Source organism: Diplotaxodon limnothrissa, linkage group LG17 (genome assembly GCF_057381915.1).
Source record: "Diplotaxodon limnothrissa isolate DT_005_m linkage group LG17, D_limnothrissa_male_GT1.1, whole genome shotgun sequence".
Lineage (NCBI taxonomy): Eukaryota > Metazoa > Chordata > Actinopteri > Cichliformes > Cichlidae > Diplotaxodon > Diplotaxodon limnothrissa.
This window is the reverse complement of record NC_140612.1, coordinates 31,316,908-31,344,108: the sequence shown is the minus strand read 5'-3', so window position 1 is coordinate 31,344,108 and position 27,201 is coordinate 31,316,908. Positions and strand designations below refer to the sequence as shown.

The following is a 27,201-nucleotide window of genomic DNA, read 5'->3' as shown; positions in this document are numbered from 1 at the left end:
GACCTCCTTTTGGAGCATGCCTCAAGCAGGCTTTCGAGGATCTGTGGTTTTTGCTACTTTTAAGTTGGCTTCCTGCTGCTTGATTTCTACATTAAAAATCATGATGGGTAAAAGCTAAAAATGGCTTTTTCTATGAAGTTTAACTCACTACATCTGTGGTTTCTAAATAAATTATAGCTGTCTTGTTGAGCTGTTTTTTCCCTCGTACAACAGAAAATGATCTTTGTGTGTAATTCAGTCTAATTTTCCACCTCTGACCCTCCTCAACAGTGCATCATTAAAGCAACAAAAAAGACATTATTTGTAAGATATCTGAAAAATTTAAAAAAAATGGCCATTGCCACTTTTTTCTCTTTTGTCACAGGCACTATTGCAGAGGAAAAGCCAGCACCATGTGCACCTGATGGAGCTTATGGTCGACATTGCAAGCAGAATGGAACACAGTGCAGAGTTGGGTGGGAGGGCCCAAACGACGGCATCACAAACTTCGACAACTTTGCCTTTGCCATGTTAACGGTGTTCCAGTGTATAACCATGGAAGGCTGGACGGATGTGCTGTACTGGGTGAGTCGGACACCAAAGCAGTGTTTTTGTGTTTGTGTGGCTTACTGAGTACCAGAGGGATTGGTGCGTGGAGCCTCTTTACTGTATCTGTAACATCAGTGCCAGATGAGTGCTTTTGAGAAAGGAGTATAACACAATAACAAAAACACTTGTTTTAGAAAGGTGGGTACATATACAAAGACTGAACAAATACACACACAGAGTTAGCTTCTATCTCAGGTTAATGCAGACAATACACTGTGTAATTGAAGCTGCAGATTCATTTAGAACGTGTGTAGAATCCCTACGCTTGATTTCAGTGTCAAGTGAGCAAACATGGGGCCACAGACAACTAAATATTTCCGCAGGGACAAGTTTCCCTGCTAATCAAATCAAATAGAGCTTGGTAAATTAGAACAAAAGGGCTTTCAAGATGCTGGACAAACCTTTAGAACAGCTTTAAGTGCTTTGTTGCAATTGCATTTTTGAAAGTTTTATCTTGTAGGGAAGTAAATGCATTAGCTTTCTGGCTTGACATTTTATAAAATGGTTATAAATTAGTTACAAAAAGTAGCAAAATAAATTTCTCTTGTGTTTGAGATCTACATGGCACTGAGAGGTCAAATGGACTGTTGCTTAAGAAAATAACAGCAACTAGAAGAACACTGCAAAAAAACAGAAGCTGAACAACACACCGTGGAAATAAAAAAAAACACAGCTGAAATTGATTAAAACAAAAAAGAAGTTGACTAAAACACAGTAGAAGCAGAAAAAAACAAGAAAATTCTACAAAACACAACAGAAGTGTTTCTGGGGACACAATACCGTGACGAACCAGCTGCAGAAATGACGGAAACCAACGCATGCCAAGCATTAAGACACGCTTAAAATAACCAGAGGGTTCATCGGTGTTGTGAGGCTTAAAAAGATGGAAGGTAATTTTTGTTTTAATCACATGATTCATATAATAACGTAAATACATTCTTGCTATTAGCTATTTACTGTTAGCTTGGCACTTCCGCAGCTGTTCCGTCACCTTATAGTGTCCCCAAAAGTATTCTGTTTTTTGTTTTCACTTTTGCTTAATTTTTTCTATTTCCATTGTGTTTTATTAAACTTTCACTGTGGTTTATGTGTTTTTTCTGTTTCCTGATGTTTTCTTAAGAGCCACTGTAGGGATATCACGTAAAAATGTGCATCCAGTATGTGCTTGTTGGTTGAGTTACTAGCTCTACATCCGTTCTGCTATTTCTGCTTATCTACTGCAGTTTCCTGTTTATATTTACCCACAGCACGCCTATAACAAATTTGACGTGCTGTAAAATGTTAAATAGTCGAATGATTGAAGCACCAGCCCTTTGACAATATTTTGTTTGTGTTGTAATTTTACATAATTGTCAGCGTCACTTTCACTACAAAATATCAACATGCAACATTTGCTGCTGTCACAGCACATAAACCTGCTGTCAGCCTTCTCCTTTATCATCTCCCCTTTTTATCTCTGTCCCCCAGTCTTTGTGTTAAATTCTTTAATTAAGAGCCTTATCATATTATTATCTGCTAACCTAACCTTTGCATTTACAACCTCAATCTAATCAGTAATCTAATAGTCTAATAATGGGACTTTTGTTTTGAAGTAAAATCCTGGATGCTAAACTGCTTACTTTGTCAGCATCGATTGCTACATATATCCACCCCATTTATTCATCACAACAATTTCCACATTAATCTCTCTTGATACTGTTGTATCTTTGTTTCTAGATCCATGTCAAAGGAGCTTGCAAAGAAAAGCGTCTGGACTTCTTTAAGTTGCTTGAAGACGTTTCACCTCTCACCCGAGAAGCTTCTCGGATGAGAGGTGAGAGGTGAGACGTTTCACCTCTCATCCGAGAAGCTTCTCGGATGAGAGGTGAAACGTCTTCAAGCAACTTAAAGAAGTCCAGACGCTTTTCTTTGCAAGCACCTTTGACTACGATGACCTGGATGACTGAGAACCTTCACAGACTTTCTAGATCCATTCACCAATCTAAGATGAAATTACTTAAGTTACTGTGGAACTGTTTAAAGAGATTTTTTAAATTGCAGCCAGGGTTTGCCATTAAATTACAAAAGTGTTCTTAATTGTGGATCGTGGCCTGCCTGCTCTCCAAGCAAAGGATAAAAGGCTTATAGTCAGTTTTAATCATACAATTATGCCATTCTCATTGCTATCTGCTGCTCTTTTAACATGCACCGCTCCTTTTCTTTTTTCCTGCTTTTATCTCCTTTTAACCTCTCTCTCTCTAACACACTTTCCTGTCCTTGACCTCTACCGCCCTGACTCATCCGTGACTTCATCTTCTCTCTGTCAACCTTCACAAAACCTTTTCTGTCATGTTTCCTGTTCTTTCCCTACTTTTCTCACCCACCTGTTGATTCCACATCTGTGCTACTCCCCCTTTTTCTCCTTCCTCTTCTTTCTCCTTTTCTTTCTTCTTCGCTCCTCTTTGCCTTTTCTCTCTCTCAGATGCAGGATGCCATGGGCTATGAGCTGCCATGGGTCTATTTTGTCTCTCTTGTCATCTTCGGCTCTTTTTTCGTTCTCAATCTCGTTCTGGGAGTGTTGAGCGGGTAAGAGGTTATGCTGTTGTCACTTGTGTATGTGCAGTAGGTGTGCTGTGTGGCTTTATTTACTATTTTAAATGTGATAAATGACGATGTTACAAGACTCCCGTAATGCAATCTAAAGTGCAAGTTTTTTCTTATTATTTCTCTTTTTGTTGTCATTAATGTTTTAACACATACATACACACAGACCCAGTAAAATAATAAATTAGATGCAAATAAGAGCCGTGTGCTGACAGCAGTCTCACCTCATCATTCCACCAGAAAAAGCAGAGCTAGACAACCGTAGTCCTCTGTTGATGAGGAAAGATAAAATGATGATCACTGAACTGAGCAAAATCATTCGCTCTCTTCCCTTTCTCTTTCACTCAATCAATCCTTTGGCACAGGCCTGAAAGAAATACACAAAAGCACTCAGAAAAAGCTGCGAGTGACCCCACGTCTAGCTGTCGTGTTCATGTCAGTTTGCCCACCTGTCTGTGCTGGACAGGTAGACACATACACACAAATATTTACACATTTCCAAAACGTAACACATTTCAACTTAAAATGAACACTGCTGTGTTCCTACATGTTTTTTAGCTTACATGCACGTTTGTCTCTTGCAAGTTAGCATTTATCTTTCTTTTTTTTTTTTTTTTACATTTGTGCGCGCACACACAGAGTGTTTATATTTGTTTAAAGGCATGTGCTGCGCTGTGTGTTTTGTTTCAACAAATACTGCTCGAGCAGGCTCGCTGGGTGCTGTTTTACCCCACTCTGCCAAGTCACACTGTTTCAGTACAAGCGCCTCACGGTCTGCAGGGACACACTAGGGTATAAATAATTCACCCCTCAAGTCAGCCATGGAGGTGGAATGCTAAAAAAACTTGCACAACAGGTAAAACACAATAAGGACAGAGTGGAGTCTGGAGGAAATGTGGCATTAAATATGGAAATTATGGAACAGCAGGCTGCACTGAGTAGTGAAAAGCATTTTTTTAAGCATCCGTAAAAAACATTGTTTGTAGATCACACATGATGGTAATAATAATGATGATAATGTTAAAAAATAATTGTCAATAAATCGGCAGAGAATGGTTTTGACTTGATGTCTATTTCCAGTCCATGGGAGTCTTGGTGCACAGTCTCTTCATTTGTCTAACTACACTCTTATTTCTCCAGTGATGAAGGATGAAAAAGAAGAATTACAGTGGAAGTAGAATCACCTATGTGATTATTAAACTTCTGACTTTTTTCTTGCAGGAATACATTAATTCATTTATTTTGTTTGTCCCATGAGACTCGCAGCCTGCTGTAGGTTTCACTGTTTTAAAAGACCCGCTGAATCCACCAAGGCATCTCTTTATCATTTCTCACATTCATATTGCCCAAATACTTTGCCATGTGGCATGCTAAGTGACTAACAAATAATATCAATGCACCATAATCCCAGCAAGGAACAAGCAGAGGTAAACGGTTCCATCTGTTGGGAACTTTCACCAAGGATCTAATTCATTCCCTTATCCCCCCTTCTCCTTTCTCCCATCCCCATCATCCTACCACTCCCTGCCTTTTCCTTCAATCCCCTGTCTTCTTGTCTTACTTTTTCCTCTTTTACCATCCATCTACTTCCCATCTTCCATCCTTCTATCTCCTCCCTTTGCCCCCTATCCTGATGCCTCCTAGGTGAATGATGCTGTAGGTTACACGTGGCCCTGGGTCTATTTTGTCACCTTAATCATCATCGGATCCTTCTTTGTGCTAAACTTGGTTCTGGGGGTATTAAGCGGGTAAGGGCAGGGTCAAAGGTCGTTTGAAACTAATTTTTCTTTCTTGTCTTTTTGCTGCTCTTGGAGAATTTTGCTTCTGGTCTTTTGCTCAAGGGATCTCTTTACTTCCTTCTCCTTCCTGCCTCTTGCTGCTGCTGGCGTTTATATTTAATGAGTACAAAGCATGTACAAGATTGTGTTTCTATATAGTCCCATTTGGTTGCTTTACAAGACCATGTATCTGAGGCTTTGTGACTCTTCCAACTGAGCATTGCTGACTGCACATAGATTTATTTATTTTTTTTATCACTGTAGCTGACTGTAGTGAAATCATACTCGAGCATCTGGCTCGAAGACCACTGAAACCTTCTGGGTATTGTTTCTCTTACTACAAGGCTCCACTGCTGTTTCTGTAAAATAGCACTAGTGCTATTGTGAAGTGAAGTGCTCTGTTTTCAGCACTGATGCAGGGTGGAAAAACTACCATTTCATTTTGGGTTTTTTTTTAAGGAATTAATATGTAAACTAAGAACTGTTGTGATTAAAGCTGTTTATAGACCAGCAGTTAATACACAAAAACATGCAAGAAAATGTATCTAAATTCAGCAGTAACAGAAGTATATCAATTGCCACCTAAAAACATCTTAAACTTCTCAGTTCCAAAATCAGCTCTGCCAGGGAACAGGTTTTAGAGTCAGATGTCTCACCCCTGACTGACTGACTGACCTGAATCTGACTTGATACCCTCAGGAGAGGTGGCAGCAGCATTGTAGGGAAAATAATAGAGGTCTATCTGTACCAAACAGCTTGGGGGGTTTGGTAGTCCGACTCTTTGTCTGACTTGTGATTAATGATGCTGTCAGCTCACTACACAGCCTGACCTTATACCAACTGGTTACTCCATGGTGTGTGTAGGTCTCAGATTGGCATAATAACTAATGGCTAAACAGGAAGAAGGAGAGTGACGGATGTAGAGACATAGGCATAGGGTGTGACTGTGTTTGTCTGGATTTGATGTAATACGTAAACAGAGAGGATGGAGAAAGTGGCTCGACCGAAAGAGAATGAGTAGGTAGAGAAAGGAGAATTAAAAGATGACTGAGGACAGAAAGGTGAGACAGTGGAGAATTGGAAAATGAGCGTGGAGCCTAAGGTTTTAGCACTCAAGGCCACACTCGCACACACACATACAGGATATGCGCACTGAACTGCACAAGCCCAGATCAATAGGATTGGATCTCCTGCTAATGTTCTGACAAGTGGGACAATAGATGTTTGTCCTAATGCTCATTGATCTGCTGTTGTGGGTTTGAGTTCAATCTGAGGTTCCATCATTCCCCTAAATTTCACACAGATATCCTCAAACACTTGAATTCTGCCCAGCCAATAGACATGACCAAAAAAAAGTCAATAACAATACCAAGAGTTTCATCAGTTCTTGATCTCTGGAGAGCAGTGAAACACTAACAGCCTACACAACCTCTCTTAAAACCTTTGTGCTAATTGCTTGAAATCTGATTAGGAGTATTGAGATAACGCTTAAACCTGAGCTTCAAAAAGAGTCCCACTTGTATGTTCAAAACGAACGTAGGGAAGTTTACTTCTATGTAAAATATTCATGACAAGGAGGCATTTGCTGTGTTTATTTTCCAGCAGGCCTTTAAATATGAATTTGTTCACGTTTTAACTGCAAAAATTCCCAAGTCTCCCAAGTCCTGTCAGCCCTCATCTGAATAAATTTCCTTTGTTCAGACTGGATCTTTGGTTCTAACCTGTCTTTGACCTTCCCCGAGTGCACCGTTTAATCAAGTGTTCCTCAGTTCTTTCTTCCCTCCTGTCACCTGGAAGCAATTTCACTGAATTTCACCATAATGATATGATATTTCACACTCGCTGGTCACGTTGGTTTTAATTGTCTTAAATTGTTTTTTCTGCACGTGTTCTTTGTGCACAAAAACTCCAAAATCCAGGTGAGGTGCAAACCTATAACTTTTTTCTGTAATCAATGTCTCTGAGTAGTAACTGAAAGAATGAGTTGGCGGGCAAAAGGTTTGGAGCTCAGTGATGCAGGATGACTTTAGTGCAGAGCCACCTCTCCAACTATTTGACAACAGCTGAGGCTGTGCAGCTGGTGAGGGCGCCCTCTTTGTGCCTCCCTCCGGGGTTGTACCAAGCACATTGCAACCTGGGGTAGACCCAGAAAACACCACAGGAATCCCATTTCCCAGCTGGCCTGGATCCACCTGGGAGTCCAGTACAGATAAATGAAGTCTTGAACTTTAATATTTAGTAAGTTTTTACAATCGGCAGACTTTTCACTGTAGCTTTTTATCATATTAGCTGAGCATGCATCAGCCAGAAATCATCACCTGTTCCCTGCTGAGAAAAGGTGGTACAATTCATCAACAGTGCAACAGCCTAAATGAATAGGGTTCCTGCTGCATCAATTCCTTTCACTCTTTTGTTTGGTTCTTCCTTTTGTCTATGTGAATCACATGGAATCAGTCCTCATCATCTTTCATGGAACCCCAGCTGGCTTGAATGGTATTTCATTATTTGAGTGGTTGATATGTAAATAATTATTAATAAGGTATAAAGATCTATATTCTAGGAAACCAAAAGCTGCATTTGCATACTAACACCGTTTCTCCGTGGCAAAACTTTTCTTTCGTTACTTAACTTTTCTTCTCTCTGGCAGGGTTTTCCCTCTTCTTCTTTCCGAAGTATCCTTTTCTTTTAACTTGATCACTTTTGTCACATGATTTTGCCAAAACCTTAGCCAAGATTTTCAGATTCTCTTTCCTGTCTCTCTCTCTGTTTGCTCTCTCTTTCCCGTCAACTCTCTGCCCCGCTCCTTCTCTTCTGCTCCCCTCCTCCCAGAGAGTTTTCCAAGGAGAGAGAGAAGGCCAAGGCGCGCGGTGACTTCCAGAAACTCAGAGAAAAACAGCAACTGGAGGAAGACCTCAAGGTAGTTTGGTGTGTGTGTGCATGTGTGCATGCGGTTGTCCCCATGCCAGAAAAGCTGTTACAGTCTTTACCAAAGACTTAGGTTCATTGTACTGTCAGTGTTCAGTAACCTGTAACCCTTCAGTAACAGTGAGCAGGGAAAGCAGAGCAAACTTTACTTAGAAGTTACCTAAGTTACAAAACAACACAAGCACTCCTCTTACCTCATGGAAAAGTGTAAAAAAAATAGGGCACACGAAGATTGAGACACATGATACATATTCTAAAACATTTCATTCTTATGATTCCAAACAGATGTGAAGTTTGATCTTTCTGTTTACCCATCAGTATTTCCCTTGTTTGTGTGTGAATACAGGGCTATTTAGACTGGATCACTCAAGCCGAAGACATTGACCCAGAGAATGAAGAGGAGGGCATGGACGATGAGAAACCCAGAAATCGTGAGTGTGCGTTTTTTTGACAGAAGGAAGAATGGTTCTCCGTGAAGATGATGCTGTATGCATGTGTGACTGAATTATTGATTGGTGGTTAGGATTAGCTGTGTCAGGATATGGTAAGACTTTGGCAAAGGCTAGCTGGAATGATTTCCTCCCAGATGCATCACAAGTTTGTCAGGATAGATGTGGATGTGTCTGCACTACATTTATTGCTCTGTCTATAAGTAGTGAGCTTTTCGTAGTTTCCTTCACACTGTTATGGCACAGTCATTAAATGAACAACTGACGTATGGGCAGAGTGACTGACAGACCGAGAAGATATTAATATTATCTGCTTGCTTTGGCTGAGAATCATCCTGAGGATTAAAACCTGTTTAGATATTAGTGGAATGTGTCAGACTGCAGCTAATAGCCTCTGGGCCCACACTGTGACACACAACAAACACACACTACTGCAGCTATGCAAAATTAACATAGGAACACACACACGCACTGTAGGTACACCCTAAGGAATTTGTTTACTTGTGTTTTGACAGAAACTTACACACACAAATTAACACCTTGTCTCTCTATACAAACACCTCCGGAGAGATGCAGCCACACATGGCTCATGTCTCCTCAGGAATGCACTATATTTCCTTGGGAGGGAAAGTAGACACTGGCCTCTTTAACCTGGAGGTTGGAGCTCAGAAGTTAGACCTTGAAAGAGGGACAATAAGAAAGAGAGGCAGTGATTTGACAAAATGCATGTCTGTTGTATTCCTGGACATGTACCCTTAGTATAAACAGTATGGACTGTGAAGTATTTTATAAAGGCTTGGAGCTAAGCTTGCTCACACTGGTAGTGGATGAATGAATAATGAGGACTAACCACGAAGAGACAGAGCGTGCATTCTGCTTACATTCTGCGCACAGCCACGCTCATCTCTTGAAAATCACTGTGGTTCATTCTGAGAAAACACTGATGACTGCCAAGGGAAAAAAGAAAGAAAGAGAAAATCTAATGATGATCTAATCTTTCAGGGAATATCAAGAAATTAACATGGTCAAATGAGCAATGACCCAATTTACATGAAAATAAGGCACAACACCCCCGTGGCTAATCCGTAACAAATCTGCTTGTTTTCACCTGTTACCACTGTGCTCCCCTGGGCCAATCAGTCTGGCAAACACACATCAGCAGTCTCTTAGATAGTGTTTTGGCCCATTAACAAACAAACAAATACAGTATGTGGCCAATTTTAAAAATGTCACATCAAAATATTATGATATTTTTTTTTGCTCTAAGTTTTGCAAATTCTGCATCAGTGATATATTTTGCAGTGTCTTAACAAGCCAAATATGGCTGTAAACCAGAACCTGTAAGTGTTTGCTATACAGTAAACATACACACATATACATATTTTCCTCAAATAAATCTACCATGCGATCTCTGTGGATCACTTAGTTGCAAGATTAAGCCTGTGACATCTTCTAAACAGTATAAATTAGGCCATTAGATGTAGATGATTCAACAAAATGATTAATATATATGATACAAAGTTCTCTATAAGAAGGATCAATCATCGCTCTCTGTTTGTGAAGGTGAAAAATCAAGTCACTTGCTCTGTCTATTACTCTGCCTCCCCTCTCCCCGATGGATGGATCCTCTTGTGGGAAGATGAACGAGGGCAGTTTGTCGCTGCTGCCCAGGACATTTTGCATCAGCTCATGCATGCACAGCTCACATAAATGTGTGTCCTAAGAAGCGATAGGAGACTCAGAGAGTAGAATAGATGAAAAGGGAAAAGTAGATGTTCAGACAGTGTAAGGACTGCAGAGTGTACACGGACTCCAGACAATATCTAGAAAATCAGGTTAGGGGATTGTCCGAAGTTGCCTTTTATCACATGTGGCACACAGCAGCAGCAGAGGTTTGCTTCACGTGCATTACTGCTGTAGATAGTCCTGAGCAGGGTGTGCAGAAGTCACATGACACCCCATGGACTGCCTATAAATTCCCTCGATATTCACTAGTCTTGCTGTTCTTATTCAGGTTAAATCAGCATCATCGCTGGACAACCCTGCTGTCTCATGATGTTCTAACATGAGGCTCCCAAAGAAGATTAGGCTTGCAGTGCAACAGGGCTGCACTAACATCATATTCAATATTATGAATATGAGAAGTTGATGATGTCAAGTATAATATATGTAAAATATGTGTGTTTTCTGTCATCTCAAGGGCATAGTCTGTATGCATGTCTTCCGTGCTGTTGCTGTCTACCATCTTGTTCTTGCATGCTGTCATCGTGTTTTGTTGTCCTTGCTGTTTGTGTTAGGAGTGTCTCCAGCCCACCTGAGAAGCAAGACCAGTATGCATGTCTGATCCAGTCATTCTCCTGACTGTCAGGATGGTGTTTGTGTATCCTCTGTGGCGTTGACATGTGCTTCCATGTAATTCCGGTTGTGATTAGGCCTGTGTACACCAAAAGTGGTTGTAATTACATTTGGTCTACATGACTTCTGTTTGGGATGCCTTCTTGATGGTGCAGTGATACAGTATATTGCATCTATCCTGGAAATGCACCGATCCCCTAAAGATTTGTAGAGGATGTGACTGCTCTGTGGCTTCCCGCTGTGTGGAGTAATAAAACAGAAATTTTCAATTTATCTTGCAATGCAGTCTCATCCAGGGATGTCAAATACTGCCGTTTTGTCCGATTCTCCTTGTCTGAGATTGATACGCAAAGATGTGTCCTACAATAAACACAGAGCGATGAAAGATGTCCACATTAGGACGTTTGAGTTGTTGTGGTGAAATAAATCACAGGTTTGTTAACCAGGAGATCACAGCCTCCTGGTTTTCAGTCTTGTTTTTTCTCCTTTAAACCTGCTTTTGACGTTAGTTTTCACTCGCTGCCTGTTTAGGTTTAACAAAAGATTGGAATTTGCGATTTAATGCTACACCTTGAAAAATGTTGTATTTGCCCAGCGTGTTTAAATGCAGTGATATGAGGTCCTTTGCAAACATTATGTGACAGACCCAGTGCTCCATAGCACAGATACCAAAGGACAGCTGATTATCTGTGAGGTGTGCTGGCACTGGAAAAAAAACCCAGCAGCATTTGATGCTGTGGGAATGATGCTCTAATGTCCATTTTACAGCGGCGCCAGTGTTATAAATGTTGCTTGCTTTTAGCTGCTACTGCAAAAATGGTGTGATAGATCTTACACTGTGACATGGTAAATATGCATTTCACTTGAGGAAGGATTTTTGCTGTAAACCACAACTTAAGAAATCAACTTAAAAACAAACAAAATAGATTAAATCATTATTAATATAATTCATTTGAGCATCCGCAGTAATCTAAATGCTGTGCCACTCTTTTGTGGTAAAGAAAGAGCTGTTGATTTAGATCTGCATTCCTATGAGCTCAGTTTAGTGACTGAAAGAATGAGCTCGCATATACAAGTGGCAGAAATGACCTCTCTGAAAGGTGTCTGGTCTCAGCCTTTGAGACAGGAAGAGGTCCTTTGCCACACTGGCTGCTATACATTGGGCACTTCATATTGAAAGAAGCCATTTGATATGGTGTGATATAGTTCTACTAGGATGATTTCTAGATGAGCAGTTTCAGTTATGTTCAAATGGGAGTAGGCCCAGAGGTAGACCCAGGGCACGCTAGGCATGCTGAGATTATGTCTCTCAGTTGGCTTGGAAACACTTTTGGTGTGTCCCCGGAAGAGGACCTAACTTCTTGGAAGTGGATTTTAAGAGGTCTCTAGAAGACAACCAAACTCTCTGGCTTTCAGTATATTGTGGGGCAGGGGGCCCTCTGATAGTCATCAAGGTGTTGATTTTGCTCTGAAGTTCATGCTGCTTTTGTCTGCTTCCAATATAGACAGTGGTAAAGGTGCTAATACACAGAAGGTATGGTTATCTCTCCAGCTATCCCCTTTGCAACCTGGCCCTTTGGGCAGGAAACAGTTGATTTGGTAACAGGCTTTGTTTAGTTCCAGAGTCAACTATAGCTCAGTGAGACAGTGTATCCTGATTAAAACAAAGACTGGCTGACAAAAACATGCAGGGAATGGCTTTTAGTTAAATACTGCTCACTAGTATCTCTACATTTACTGGTAGGCTTTCCCTTTTGGCCTCACTGGACAGTATAAGAAGAAATTCCCGGGTTTACCACAATAGAGTCTTTGTCTTAAGAGTCTCAACTGCCAAAACTCAAAACTTCCAAACCCTGTAACACTTGTTGGATGAAGGAATCATACCCTTCCCAATCAACCAGAAACTGGAGAATCCGATCCACCACAGCACACCCAAAATGCTACAGACAGCATTGGCCGAATGGTCACCCACCACCCTGCCAGGTCAACGGAGGGCTAGCCAAGAGGTACAGAGAGCTGGAAGATATGGGATTGATTTGGAACACATGGAATGGAGGATAGATTTTTATGGAAGCAGGTAGTTTAAGGCACACAGCAGAAGTGCCAGTCTTGCATGCTTTCATTGCTATCTTGTTCTTATATTCTGTCTTCTTCTTTTGTTGTCCTTCCTGTGTGTGTTAAAATAATTTCTAGCCTACTTGAGAAACAAGACCAGTATGCATGCCTGGTCCAGTCATTCCACTGACTGTTAGGATCATGTATGTGTCTGTTCTTTGACTTGTGCTCCGATGTCTATCCAGTTTAGGATTAGGCATGTATACATTAAAATGTTTTCAGTTGTAATTATTTTTGATCTGCAGGGCTTCTGGTTAGGATGCCTCCTTAATAGTAGAGTGATACAATCCCATCTGTCCTGGAAACACACCAGACTCCTAAAGAGTTTGTGGAGGATGTGACGAAAAAGAAAGATGTTCAGGCTACTACTCTGTGGCATCTCACTATGCGGAGCGAAACAACAGAAATTTTTCAATACACTTAGTTCTCAGTCACCATCTCTTTTTAACCTGCCTTTTTACGTTTGTTTTCATTCGCTACCTGGCTAGATTTGAGAAAAGATTGTGATTTGGGTTCAAATATGTACCTTTACCCAGCATGTGGAGATTAAAAGATTAAGCGGTACAGGAGAGAAACAGACATGAGTGATTTTGTGCCAGTAATGCCAGTAATGTTAGTACTCTGTACCTGCAGTAATGAAATGAGGTGTGACTGCAAAGAGGGAATGCCATTTTTCCAGAAGAATTCATAGTTCTTTGTGCGTATTTTGGTATATATGAGCATACTTGTGTGAACGCTTCATGTTAGTGTTTGTGTGTGTGTGCGCGTGTATATTGGTCTGTCTTGCTGAGCCGTGCTCTCTATCCCCAGGTAAGAGCCATCATTTTCTGTCCCTGCGTGGAGCCGTGAAGAAAAATGCGGCTTTCCTTCGTAAGGCGTGTGCGTCTGTCTGCATGGTCCAGCACTAGTTAAAGCTTTACTGGATTCTAGACATGCAAGCAGATTGCAACCTCTCTGCTCACCTATACTCCCCACTTTCCGATGCCTCTCTTCCTCCCCCTTTTATCCACTCCCCCTCCAGTGGAGTAAGCATCTTTCTCTGCAGCCTCCAGAGTGGGGATCAGCTGCCTCTCAACACTGTAAAGTAGTTTATTCTCTTCCTTACCCTTTTTCATGCACCAACCACTGAATGATGATTAAATATGAGGGCCATATATATGAATATCCTCCGACAGTGGAGACATGGAATTTTCCCCCTGATAACTACCCCTGCTGCTGGCAAAATTGCATGTCTTTATTACATTAAAATCTTTACAGTGTTTCATGGCCCTTTAAATTACTTGAGTACATCCAAAATGTAAAAAAAAAACAAAACAAAAAAAACCTCAAAGTCCAGGGAATAGGGATACAAGGAGAGAAATAACATTACTGTGCTGAGATGAAACAACTTTTGTAGGAAAGGATCTGCATCTGCCTGACTTGTCTGAAAAAATAACAAGAGGATGTCATCACAGAAAACAACTGGAGTGATGGTTTCGTACCACACGACTCATAAAAAACACTGTTCTTACTATTGTTAGTGATGTCAGAGTCCTCTCCTTGGTTTTTCAGATTCCTTTCCCTAAAGTCCCCCCGCCCCCCTCCTGCATCACTATTAGCCTTGCTAGCTGCAATAATGAAACACAGTGGAGAAACAGCTTTGAAATGAGAAATTTAACATTTTTATAAAATCAAATTACCAAAAGCCTGCATGAAAAGATTTGTGTTGTCATTATTAAGACAATGATACAAAGTAGAATTCAGTGTCTTTTGGGGGGTTTGTGTGACATTTTAAATTAAATATATTTTTCATTTTTGTGACTGGAAATAAAATCTGTTTTGGTTTGCTGACAAAAACACCAAAACAAACACGAGACGCTGTCATAAAAACAAATTGTTGTGGAGGATGCTTTTTTTCAGAAATAGCGCCGTGAGTTCATGTTCAAGCTCACCAACACATGCCAACACTTTCTGTTCTATCACTTTTCTGTCTTCCTGTCTTCCCTCCTCTGCCCCTCCTTTCAATACTATATGTTCCTTTTCCTTCTTCATCTCCTTCCCTGTCTCTGTGTCTCAGGTCTTTGGGGTTTTACTCTAACAATAGGCATTAAACTAGTTCAGCGCTCCATTGAGGGGAAGGCACCAGGCTGCTTTTATATTTGAAAGGCTTTTAGCCTCAGGAGAGACCAGAGGGCCCTGAGTGCTTTTAACTAAGTAGCATAGCAGCAGGTGGCACGTGTCGAGGTGAAGAAACACACAGCGTGTTCATGGCAGAGGTATTCAAGTTGAGACAGACCATCGTGATCTCTACAGCACTAAACTCGTTCATGTCACGGTCTGGCTGGCAGACCGTGGGGAGATGGGGAAATAGGACCCAAACGCCGGACTCTTCAGTGCAACAGTGTTTATTTACAAGGTGGTGAAGTAAACAACAATAAATCCCCAGTTTCCCAGACTCCCGTGTAGTGTCTTCTTCCCAAAAGTCCCCGTGTAGTGCTCTCTGCCCCAGTGTCCCTGCACTCCCCGTGCTCACTGCTCCTTCTCGTCCCACACTCCTCCTGAGGGGAAAACAATAGAGGCAGCCGTTAACACTTATCCCAGCAGGCATACACTCACACTTGACTTGTTTGAAGACTGACGTGTAGTCAAACGCAATAATCCCGCGTCGGTGGAAGCTCCATCGCTCATCTAAATAGCTCCCCCGACGAGCCCAGATGAGGAGCAGGTGTGCGGCCAGGACTTCGGGTGTGGCCAGCCCTCAAGTTAGACCACGCCCCCAGGGCTGAAGGTGCCTGTAACTTGGCCACAGCAGAAAGGCAAAACACACACATACCTGCCTACATACAGATGTGCATAGGGGCAGTGCAGACAACACACCAAATAATAATAATAACAATAACAGTCACAGTCCCCACTGCCCACGGACCCCGAGTCCCCAGAGGCGGGTCCGTGACAGTTCATCCCTAACCATGTGTCAAAGTACAGTAACCTAATGCACTGTTCACTCACTGTAGCTTACTTTGACACATCATTGGGCTTACAAGCCATCTCTTAGGATAACCACATAATGCAAACAGATTCCTTTGGCTCAGAAAGATACACTCACTGGCCATTCTGATAGGTACACACATATCTAATCAGCCAATGACAAGACAGCAACTCAATGCTTTTAAGCATGCGGGCATGATCAAGACAACCTGCTAAAGTTCAAACTGAGCATCAGAATGGAAAAAAAATGGGGATTTATGTGACTTTCAACATGCAGTGGTTGTTCTGTGCTGGACAGGTTAGTCTGAGTATTTCAGAAACCTGCTGATTTACTGGTATCTTCCTGCACAACCATCACTAGAGTTTACAGAAAATGGCTAGAAAAAGAGGAGATATCCAGCAGCAGTTCTCTGGGCTGAAATGCATACTTACATACATACTTTGGAGTAATTTTCTAAACATGACTTCATGACCTCGCCTGGTGGATTTCTCAAGTTTCAGTAGCAAATCTGCACAAAAGACCAACAAAATGCAGGAATACATGTAACTGGACTTTTTGGCCCAGAACCAATGAGTAAATGAAAAAGATAATCCCAGTCAGAATAACATTATTAATATCTTTTTTTTTTTAAATTGGTGTTTGTTTGCAGGTTTTTTGAGAGGGTCGTGGTTAAGTGCTGATCATATTATTTGGTTTCATGCTGTAAGATCATTTGCACCAGTAGGTTTTACTGAAGATATCTTATTTTAACAAAAGAGGCATTGATATTCATATGCAGTACCTGGCTCTAGTGCCCAGAGGGTGTTTGAGGTGACAGTAAGGGGAACGCAGCTCATTCCCGCCAGCAGGCAAAGACTGACAGAAGCAATAAAAACCAATGTATCACTTCATATCAATCTCTCCAGCAGCCATCCCCACATTCTTTTCTCCCCTCTCTCCCGCTAACCATACCTCCCTCAGTGCCTCCATTACTTTCGCCCTCCAATCCTGCCTTTCTATTTTCCTTCATTTTTTCTTCTATTCCATCCTTACCTGCCAATTTATATTACTCCTGCCTAAGGACAAAGTGCCACATTTGCAGTGTACTTGTGATTTATATAAACAAAGAAAAAGCTTTCCACCTGTTTGCAAATCTGCAAAATTATCACTGCGGCGAGGAGTAAAACTGTACTTTTTCTTTTTAATAGTTTGATTGTTTTTAAAGACCAATCCCCTCCCCACACACCATCTGTAGACTACAGATAGACATCTTTTTTCCCCAACTCTTTGGGTCTTGAAATCACAAATAGATTTTTATCAAGTTTTAATCCCCTCAAAGTAAAGCAATCCCCCAGCTTGAAAATGGAAATCCTTCTAAATACCCCCAATGTTGAATACCCAAAAGTTTAAATCGAGCACAGAAATGGTTGACTAATTTCAAAAATTGTGGCGATGTCAATAAGCATGCTAATGCTTCAGCTTAGTTTCATTCACCACAGCAGCAATTGGCAAAATTAGAATTAGTCAGCTTTTTCCTCAAGTGTTGTGTCTGTGCTACCTTTTTAGCTTTAGGCATTAAGCTGTGGAATTATATTACTTTGGTTTAGCACCACAAACTAACAAGGTTGCAAGGTTTGTGTCCCAGGATTCCTAACTGGCAACTTAGTGTGTAATTAGTGTGGGCAATCAGTGCAAAATTTGGGAATGGTTTTATTGACTCTAGGGTATGTGTATAGCCGTGTGCCTTAATTAGCAGGATTGAATAATGCTGACTTTTTCATTCCTATACTTCAACAGTGGTTTTAATTAGCTTGTATGCTGGTGCAAGATAACTCCGATAAAGATCAAATGTTTAACACCAACCAAGTGTCCAGTGCTCCTCGCTACCTGAACACTGGTTGCACTTTGTAGCTCTCAAGTGTGTTGTCTTGCACCTGTAAAATTCTACAGTGTTTTCCGTTGCATAATTATGATGTCCGACCCATTTCTCCTTCTGGTTAATTCATCTCTCTTTCTGTTTCTCTCCACATCTGTCAATTTTTTTCCCCTTTCTCTGCTGCTGCTCATCTCTGTCTCTCAGTGAGCATGCCAGCCAGCGAGAATGAATCCGTCAACACAGACAACGCCCCCGGGGGAGACGTAGAGGGTGAGACCTGCTGTACCCGGCTGGCGTAAGTATCTCACCGTCTTTCACAGACACACCTTTTCTCCTCCTTCTTTTCCTCAGCTTTCTCACCCATCTTTTGTCAGGTTTAAGGACAGATTGCATCCTGCAGTATTGTGCATGGAAGAATTGCCTCAGATTGCTTATATACTTTACTGATCTCACAAGTCTGTTAGACTACAGTAGCACAAAGCTGTCAATATATTCCACATGGATAAAGTTCTGTTAGAGTAAAATTGGATCGATCTGAAGGGGAACTAATCAGAGCTGCTCCTGGAAGTGTTTTGTTTTTTTGTTTTTTTTAACTTGCTAGTTTATTAGTAGTGCTGTGCCAACTGCCCTTTTTTCCACTTTCTTTTGGCAAACTGTTGCTAAGCAAGCAAATTGAGGGAGCAAAAACTAGTTGCTAGATCGCAGTTCCAGTTAAAAAATGATTTTAATCTCGTTTTATGGTTGTTTTCCTCATATCACAATTATAAATGTGCTATTGCTATCAGTTTGCGAACTAGAGGTTTATCATTTGAACACAGTTTTTAAGTTTATCTAGTTGGGTAGTGAGTGCACACAACTGCTACACATGGTACAAGGACAAAGCCAATCATTGCTTGGGAGCTAATGAATTTTGAAAAGCAAGACATCCTAACTACATCTAATAGTATTCCGTCTTTATTTTTTCTTTCATCTCTCTCTGAGTTTCCGTTCTCTCCCTCTCTACCCACTTTTCTGTGTTAGCTGTTGAAGTGCTTTCTTCCGCCCCTGTGGGAGCTCACAAACAGCTGACTCATTCATTCCCGCTTCGCGCTCTGCTTTCATTTTTTACATTATTCAAACAAATGTGTTGCTTTCTTTCTTAGACACAAGACAGCACAGGGGCCGCGACCCCAGCGGACTTATTTCAGTACACACATGCAAACACACCTGCATAAAAAACTGTTGCTCACGAGCAGAAATGCATTACACAGAAACTTTAATCTTAAATTTAAACTGATTCACTCTCAACCGCAGGAGCGATAAGGCTAGTTGGCACACGTGGATGGCACGCTGTTGTTTATCTGTAGTCTCACTGTCCATCTGTTATTTCATCTTTGTTATGTTGTATGTGTTTATTTGTGATCTGTCAGGCTAAAATAAAAAAAAATAAAAGGGTATGTTATATGTGAGGCTTAAGCTGGAACCAGAAATGAAACATGGAATAATGAAATGCCAAATAAATAAGAAACCAGCAATTTGATACTTACAAATTAATTTTGTAAGTAAACTAATTTTCTATTACATTTCACGACATTACTTTTTTTCTTTTTCACAGTTTCTTTTTCTTTGTTGTCATAAAGTAGTAAAAAGGTTCTGCTCTTTTGTTCAAGAACACAGATGTCTCTTTCCTTTACTAAAATTAGTAATTAGACAATTATTTGATTGGCTATGTTGCCTCACTTTAGTCACCACTAACCTTTGAGGACATGCAGTTCTGGATTACGTTTTTTTTTTTAATTAAATATTATTATTGGCTACGTAACGGTTTTTCCAACTACTCACGTTGCCAGTCAGTGTAATAAAGATGATGTATTGCAATACATCCTCATCCCAGGCATTACAGGCTATGGACATCCATGCCATGAAGCTCCAAGTGTACAGTATCTGTACTGATTTTAATGCCAGAGGAGGTTTGGAATTCTGCAAGTGTTGAGTCAGCAGGGTGTTGGTGACTTTTGCACACTACACACCTCCGCACTCGTTCATGGTCTGCCGCTTTATGGCTGCAGTTTCTAAATTCTCCCAGTTTGCAATAACACCACTTTTAGTTCAATGTGAAATATCTAGAAAGAAAGAAATTTTACAAGCTCACTTGTTGCAACAGTGGCTTTCTATTATGGTACCATGGTTGAATTCAGTGATCTCTTTAGAATAACCATTCTTTCACAAATGTTTTAAAGGCAACCTGCATGGCTAGGTGCTTTTAATTCAGAGATTAAGATGTGTGGCCAAATACTTTTGACCACATAGTGTAAGTGGCCGTAGCTAAAGTCATTTATATCTTGCTTGAACTTTCATTTGCTGATTTGGTTTCTTTTTTTAATCTTGGACTATGTTTATATATTTTAAACTATATTTATAGGCTCAGGAGTTCTGCTACTCCAGCAGTTTTAACCAAACCGCATTAGCTGACATGCTGAGGATTAGACGGGTCAGAATATTTAGGAAATAAATGACATAATATTTGCTTTATTATGTTGTTTTCTTGGCGATCAGTAATGCCCTTGGTGTTACCATTCATAACGTTTAATTTAAATTTACATATCCAGAGAATGATATGTAGTGTACCCGTGTCAGGACTAGAAATATAGCCCCTTATTCTTTCTCTGAGATTTCAACAAATTTGACATGGAGCATTCCTCCCAGTATTCCGGAGGAAAGACTTCAGAGTATGTCAGTTCTTCTTCACATCGGCATGGAGCTGTTCCTCACAGTACAAGCTACTTTAGCACCCACTGGTCTCGTAATCAAGACGGACACATGAAGACAAGAGATGTGTGTCCTGTCAGCTCCCATATCCAGTCAGTCAGTCAGTTTAGTCTTTTGTTCAGTCAGTCAGTGAAAACATTTCATTGCTTCGGTCAGTGAGCTCGTCGGTTTATTTATCTGCTTTTACCAACATCAGAGTAGTCAGTGAAAACAATCCAAGAGAAGTTTCATGGGGACCATAAAATTTTCAGATCTTTTTAAAAAATGTGGATATAGTTAAACTAATCGTGGTCATTCAGCATCCCCACAGATTTGTGATCAAATTAAATATTTAAAGTCATAAATTGAGTGATTCTTTTTTTTTTTTTTAGTTTTATTTTTTAGATTAAAATTTTCCACCATGGGGACTCTTCTCTCAAAATGTCTTCCATAATCTCTTGTCCTCAGTTATCCATGTTGTACTTTTTCCCGTTACAGTGGTGAACAATCAACAGACATTTTGTTACAATAATAAATGACGTTTCTTTTTCACACCAGGATTGATTGAAGGAAATTCAAACTCGCAGTTTGCTTTCTTTTGACTGGATGCCACTGTATGTGTGTTTGGGGGTGATTTGTTCAAGAGAAAAGCAGGAAATATAACGGCAAAGTGCATTTTGTTATATTGTACCCAAAATCTGTTCCCAGTGGGTGCATAAAAATGGACAGGCCGTTTTTTTTTTTGTTAAAAGCAGATATGTTCTTTGATCATCCTGTGGAGAGAATCAGCAGTTTTTGTGCTTGCGTATCGGGGAATGTTTGAGGTTGATCAAGAAACATATGCCAAGACATTTGTGATAATAAGGGAAGCTATTCCCCTTTATCCCTCTCAAATCACCCCTTTCATGTGCACCTGTCTATATGTGTGTTATGTGTGTATGTATAATCCATTCTGTTTTCTGTGTTCCAGAATTAGGATCTCCAAATCCAAGTTCAGGTTAGTACATGTTGTTTACCATAGTCTCTTAATTCACCTGCTCTAATGTCTCTAATGCTGTGCTATTTAATTGGTCGTTGGTGTTTTTGTGTGTGTGTGTGTGTGTGTGTGTGTGTGTGTGTGTGTGTGTGTGTGTGTGTGTGTGTGTGTGTGTGTGTGTGTGTGTGTGTGTGTGTGTACAGATGTGCAAAAGGAACACAGGCAAACATAGCCTTGCTCTTTGGAGAAACTGTTGCGAATATGTCGGTTCTTCTCTTGCAGAGTTTGATGAGAAGATCGTTGCCATGGTTATGTTTGTGCAGTAAAATAAATTTATGGTAACAATTATTTAAGCTTAGCATTGTAGTTATCAGACTGCAGAGTAGCAGACAGGGGAAAAATATAGAGTGAATGAGATGAATGAAAATGGAAGATAAACAGACAAAAGTTTTGGTGGTAATGTTTAATCAGAAAAATAGATTATTTCTTGCTTGGTAGTGATGTGAACTGTTGCTTAAATGGGGTATGTCAAATAAAGTTTAAAATAAATATTGTAAACAGCCTCGTTCTGTCCTACCACCACATTTAAAGCAAAAAAGTTGCCAGTAAATATGTTAGATTCGCCACTTATAAGCATTTGTGGAGAATATTTATGGAACATGCTCAAATGATTTTTTTATGTCTCATTACAGAAACAAAACACACATCACAGCTTCCACAAAATCTGCATACTGACTGTTTACTATTTGTTTACTCTTTGACTTCTATGGAAACCTAATATGTCCTTTTATTGTCCCTCTCACGTCTCAGTATCTAGATTAAATGCATACATAATACATTAAGACCACACTGGCTTCATTAAAGGTCAATACAGTGGTCCCTTGTTTATCGCAGGAGTTATGTTCCAAAAATAACCCGCGATAGGTGAAATCCACGAAGTAGCCAACTTTATTTTTTACAATTATATAATTACAATTATATATAGAGATGTTTTGAGGCTGTAAAACCCCTCACTACACACTTTACACACTGTTCTCAGACAGGCATGAACTTTTTCACACTTTTCACTCTTATTTATAGACCCTCAAAGTTCAAACCTTTGTAGAAAAAATATGTCCAGTATTACAGAATGAAACCAAAGGCACCCGCGGTTGCCTTTGACGGTGCAAAGCATTTCGTTGACATTGTTGTGTTTGTTGGGGAGAAAACGTACAAACAATTTGACAAGCTGAACGCATTCTGTACTGTACAGAAGACCCACACAAGATTGATTGACAGTGGTCTACAGCCCATCAGGACGCAGGACACAATGCGCTGTCAAAAAAACAAAAAACAAACAAACCAAAAAAAAATAACCCCAAAAACCATGAAAAATTGCACACACAAAAAATCCGTGAATCAGCGATGTCGCGAAAGGTGAACTGTGTTATAGCGAGGGACCACTTTACTCCTCAAATAATACACTTAGACTATTTAATTTAATTGCGAGAACAATAAGTTGTTGTTACAGTGATGGAGAAAAAGCTTTTGATAAGGTAAACTTTGGATTTATTGAATCATTCTATAACTTCTGCATACCACCCCATTAGCCACTGGCACTACGAATGGAATAATCTCACAAAATGACACACGAAACAGGGGTACTAGGCAAAGATGCCCATCACCATCAGTCTTCTTTTTTCTTTTTTAATTGAGCCACTCATAGCGCCTAAAGTATCTGTCAAAATAAAAATATCATCTGAATCCCAACATCTAATAATAACCTCAAGATTAATCTTTATGCACACGACATTTGACTTTTCATGCAAAATCCATATTCATCACTACTTGAAACAATGAGCATTATCAAGGAATTCTCAAAAATTTCCAACCATTCCATAAAATGGTCCAAATTCTTCCACTGATATCTCCATAGCGGGGATGAGACAACGAACTAACTATCCCTCTGTACACAAAGTATTTGAAAAACACTAATGTTTCTTGAATTGGAGTCACGGACACGATAAAAAACTGTAGCGTAACGATGCATGCCTGCTTGTGTTGTGAGTGTGTCTCATGTAAAATTCAGTGTGAGCATCATGGCAGAAGCCAGTGTGTGCCATAAGTGACTATAAAAAGCACTCACGCACATTTAAACAGAAGACTGATGCAACATATATAGGCAGAGGGAGAAGATTCTCTGGTGGGCTGTGTTGATCTGTTTTAATTAGAGGAGTCACAATTGGATGAAAAATCCTCTTGCATGTTTGCTGCGGTTGACAAATGGGTCAAGTACGCATAATGCAAAGACACCCACATGTGTACAAAATCATGACAAAGTGACTTACAGTGTTTATTTGGAGAAAAAACAATTAATTGCTCGTTCTTTTTTAAAGCAATTCATTCCATAAATATATAATCAGTGTCTAGGCTATTGAAATTATGTGAAAATCTTAAGTGAAATTCATGCGTCACTACTTTTCCACCTGTAGGCCAACAAGACCACAAGCTGCTCTTCGTTAGTGTTTTTGATGTCACTTGACCAGAATAGGACAATTATGAAATTACAGTCGACACCTTATCAGTATATGAGCGTCGAAACACCCTTTGAGTGGAGTTTTTCCACACAGATGTGACTGCGAAGTTTAACGCTAGCAATTATCAGAAACAATGACTTTAATTTCCAACATGAGAGAGCATTCAAGGTGCAAAAGACCTGACCACAGCATAGAGGAAGATATTAAAATCACTAAAAAAGGGGGTTGGCATCCTAAAATGAGCTACTTCTCTTTTTAAAGCATTGTTTTCCTTTGTGTTGTGAGACACAATACAACATATTTCACTTTAAATTTGCCCCTTCGATCATTTTTAGAGCGCAAATGTTCTTTTTTTTTCTCAAACAGTGCATATCTCATGCTCCAGCACAGCTCTTTGTACTGGTTTCTCCTTTCTGTGAAACGCCTTTGAGGATGACTAACCCTCGACCACAGACCGAGGCATGATGTCATCACTGTTTTGTAGAAAACCTAATTGACTCTTTCTTGTCCTTCTTCCACTTCCTCTATTTGTTTTTCACCATTCGTTTCTTTCTTTTGATTATTTTTCTTGGTTTATCCTATTGCTCGTGGGTCCTTTTCTCTTCCTTCATCTTTCCCTTTTCCCACCATTCTCTGTCCCATCCTCCTACCTCTCTTTTCTCTCCCACCTTTTCCCAACTTATTTTCTCTGCTTCTTCCTTCTCAGCCGCTACTCTCGGAGGTGGAACAGGCTGTGTCGAAGGAAATGCCGGGCAGCAGTCAAATCACAAGTTTTCTATTGGCTGGTCATTTTCCTGGTTTTCCTCAACACTCTGACCATTGCCTCTGAACATCACCAGCAGCCTCAGTGGCTAACTGATGTACAAGGTACATTGCTCAACCCACACACATGCACACAAAACAGTAATATGTCTGATCTGGGCTTAATTATTGACCTCTGTGCAATTACTTTCTTTGGCATTATATTTTCATCCCACACTAATTTTACTCCCCCTTTATTTCCCTCCCCAGACATAGCCAATAAGGTTTTGCTAGCACTCTTTACTGGTGAGATGCTGTTGAAGATGTACAGTCTGGGCCTGCAGGTAGGACACTGTATCACTGTTTTGTGTTAACATTGACCACATTCTACCCTTTTTTCTACCTTTAACGTCTGCGTTTTGCTCCTCACAGGCCTACTTTGTTTCACTCTTCAATCGGTTCGACAGCTTCGTAGTATGTGGAGGGATCCTTGAAACCATTCTGGTGGAAACAAAAATCATGTCTCCTCTTGGCATCTCTGTGTTACGTTGTGTACGCTTACTCCGAATCTTCAAAATAACCAGGTTAGTGTAGACCTTAAAGCATATGCATTTGATAAGCAGAAGTTATTCCTTCAGTCCTCCAACAGGCAAGATACTCACCCAGATACCTAATGCTATACTGAACATAAAGTAACATCTTTTTAATAATAATAATATATACTTTATTGATCCCCGTGGGCAAATTCCTCTCTGCATTTAACCCATTCACTCAGTGAAGTAGTGGGCAGCCATGGGCACCCAGGGAGCAGTGTGTAGGTACGGTACCTTGCTCAGGGGTACCTCAGGGTAGCCGTTCAGTGGATTCGAACCCCCAACCTTCCAATCATGGGGCCACCACTCTACCTACTGAGCTAACACTGCCCCGTTTTACAGTGTTTCTATACCAGTGGAGCCTTAATTTTGCATTCAGCAAAGCGGAAACAGAGGATGAAGAACTAACAGGTTACAATAGGTCTGTGATGCAATTACCAAAAACAACAAACAAACTTGGATTTTATTTTGCCACAGTAATCATTTAGTGAGAATTTCCTATTGTGACTAGTTTACATACACTCATTGACCGCTTCATTAGGTACACCTCGTTATAACGGGTTGGATGCAGTTTTCCCTTGAGAACTGCTGTAATTCTTCAAAGCATAGATTCAGCGCTGTGCTGGAAACGTTCCTCAGAGGTTTTGGTCCATGTTGACACGATAGCATTTGTCAGCTACACATCCCGTCCACCACATCCCAAACGAGCGCTATTGGATTGAGCTTTAGTGACTTTTGAGGCTAATAGAGTCCAGTTAACGTATTGTCAAGATTAGGAAAGCAGTGGGAAATGATTTGAGCTTTGTGACGTGGCGCCTTATCCTACTAGAAGCAGTCGTCAGAAGACACTGTGGTCATAAAGAGATGGACAGCAACAACAGCCAGGTATTGGACTGGATTCAAGGAAGGATGGATCTATGCTTTCATGTTGTTTATGCCAAATGCTGACTCGACCATCTGAATGTCGCACCATAAATCAAAGCTCATCAGACCAGGCTGACACCAACAACTATGCCACATTCAAAGTCACTTAAGTCACTGCATTAATCAGTTTAACAGGTGTACCAAATACAGTCCAGTGATTGTATATTGGCTTTTTAGACTTGTCAAGGTTTGGGAAGCATAGGGGTGAGGATCCAAATACAGGATTTCAGAAAGAAACCTTAATAACAAAGCAAAGTTTTCAATAGTAGCTTTCAATATATGTAAACAGGAGTAAAAATTAACAAGGTCTAAGAACAAAAAATCAGCACAACAAAACATGCAAAGGCTACACACAGAGAACACACTGTGACAAAGACTGGACTATTTATACACAAAGGGCTAATTAGGAAATGAATAACAGGAGGGTAAAACACCCACACACAGGTAAAGACAATGGCAGAAAGGCAGATTGGAAGAAAAACATACACAGGACGCACAAAAACACCCACTTGAAAACAGGGAGTAACCAAAACACTCACAGAGATACGACGGTCACATTAACATGAAGACAGAGACAAAGGAACTCTGGAGGGCAAACACATAAAACAGAAACACAGAACAGAGGGAAAAAAACAATAAAGGAAACACTGAAAAGTTCAATCCTACAACTGAAACACTAAATCATGAATCCAGGATGGCAAAACATAAACTTCTTAGCAGGAAACTCCGGCAGCACTGTTAAACTGAAACAGAAACTATCAGACTCCCTTCTAGTCACTTCTAAACTATAAAGAAATCAAAACAGTCAACCTACCAAATATATTATAACAAGACTACCATTTCAACTAAATTTCTCTTCCTTTAGATATTGGAACTCTTTGTCCAACCTGGTGGCATCCCTGCTGAACTCTGTCCGCTCCATCGCTTCCCTGCTGCTCCTGCTGTTCCTCTTCATCATCATCTTCTCCCTGCTGGGCATGCAGCTGTTTGGGGGAAAATTCAACTTTGACGAGACCAGACGAAGCACGTTTGACAACTTCCCCCAGTCTCTGCTCACTGTGTTTCAGGTAATCATGCTCCACTTTTTCTCGTGAAGTGTGTCCGGCCT

General features: G+C 40.4%; 1 protein-coding gene across 1 annotated transcript in view; it reads left to right on the top strand.

Annotated features, from left to right (window-relative positions):
• Nucleotides 1-27,201, top strand: part of cacna1c (calcium channel, voltage-dependent, L type, alpha 1C subunit) — a 238,265-nt gene that overhangs the window by 171,622 nt on the left and 39,442 nt on the right. Inside the window, exons 7-16 of the mRNA XM_085376077.1 lie at nucleotides 365-564; nucleotides 3,050-3,153; nucleotides 7,779-7,866; nucleotides 8,221-8,305; nucleotides 17,821-17,911; nucleotides 21,314-21,340; nucleotides 24,542-24,702; nucleotides 24,847-24,920; nucleotides 25,009-25,160; nucleotides 26,959-27,160. Of these exons, the coding sequence (XP_085232203.1) occupies nucleotides 365-564; nucleotides 3,050-3,153; nucleotides 7,779-7,866; nucleotides 8,221-8,305; nucleotides 17,821-17,911; nucleotides 21,314-21,340; nucleotides 24,542-24,702; nucleotides 24,847-24,920; nucleotides 25,009-25,160; nucleotides 26,959-27,160 (1,184 nt within the window). The remainder of the gene's footprint in view (nucleotides 1-364; nucleotides 565-3,049; nucleotides 3,154-7,778; nucleotides 7,867-8,220; nucleotides 8,306-17,820; nucleotides 17,912-21,313; nucleotides 21,341-24,541; nucleotides 24,703-24,846; nucleotides 24,921-25,008; nucleotides 25,161-26,958; nucleotides 27,161-27,201) is intronic.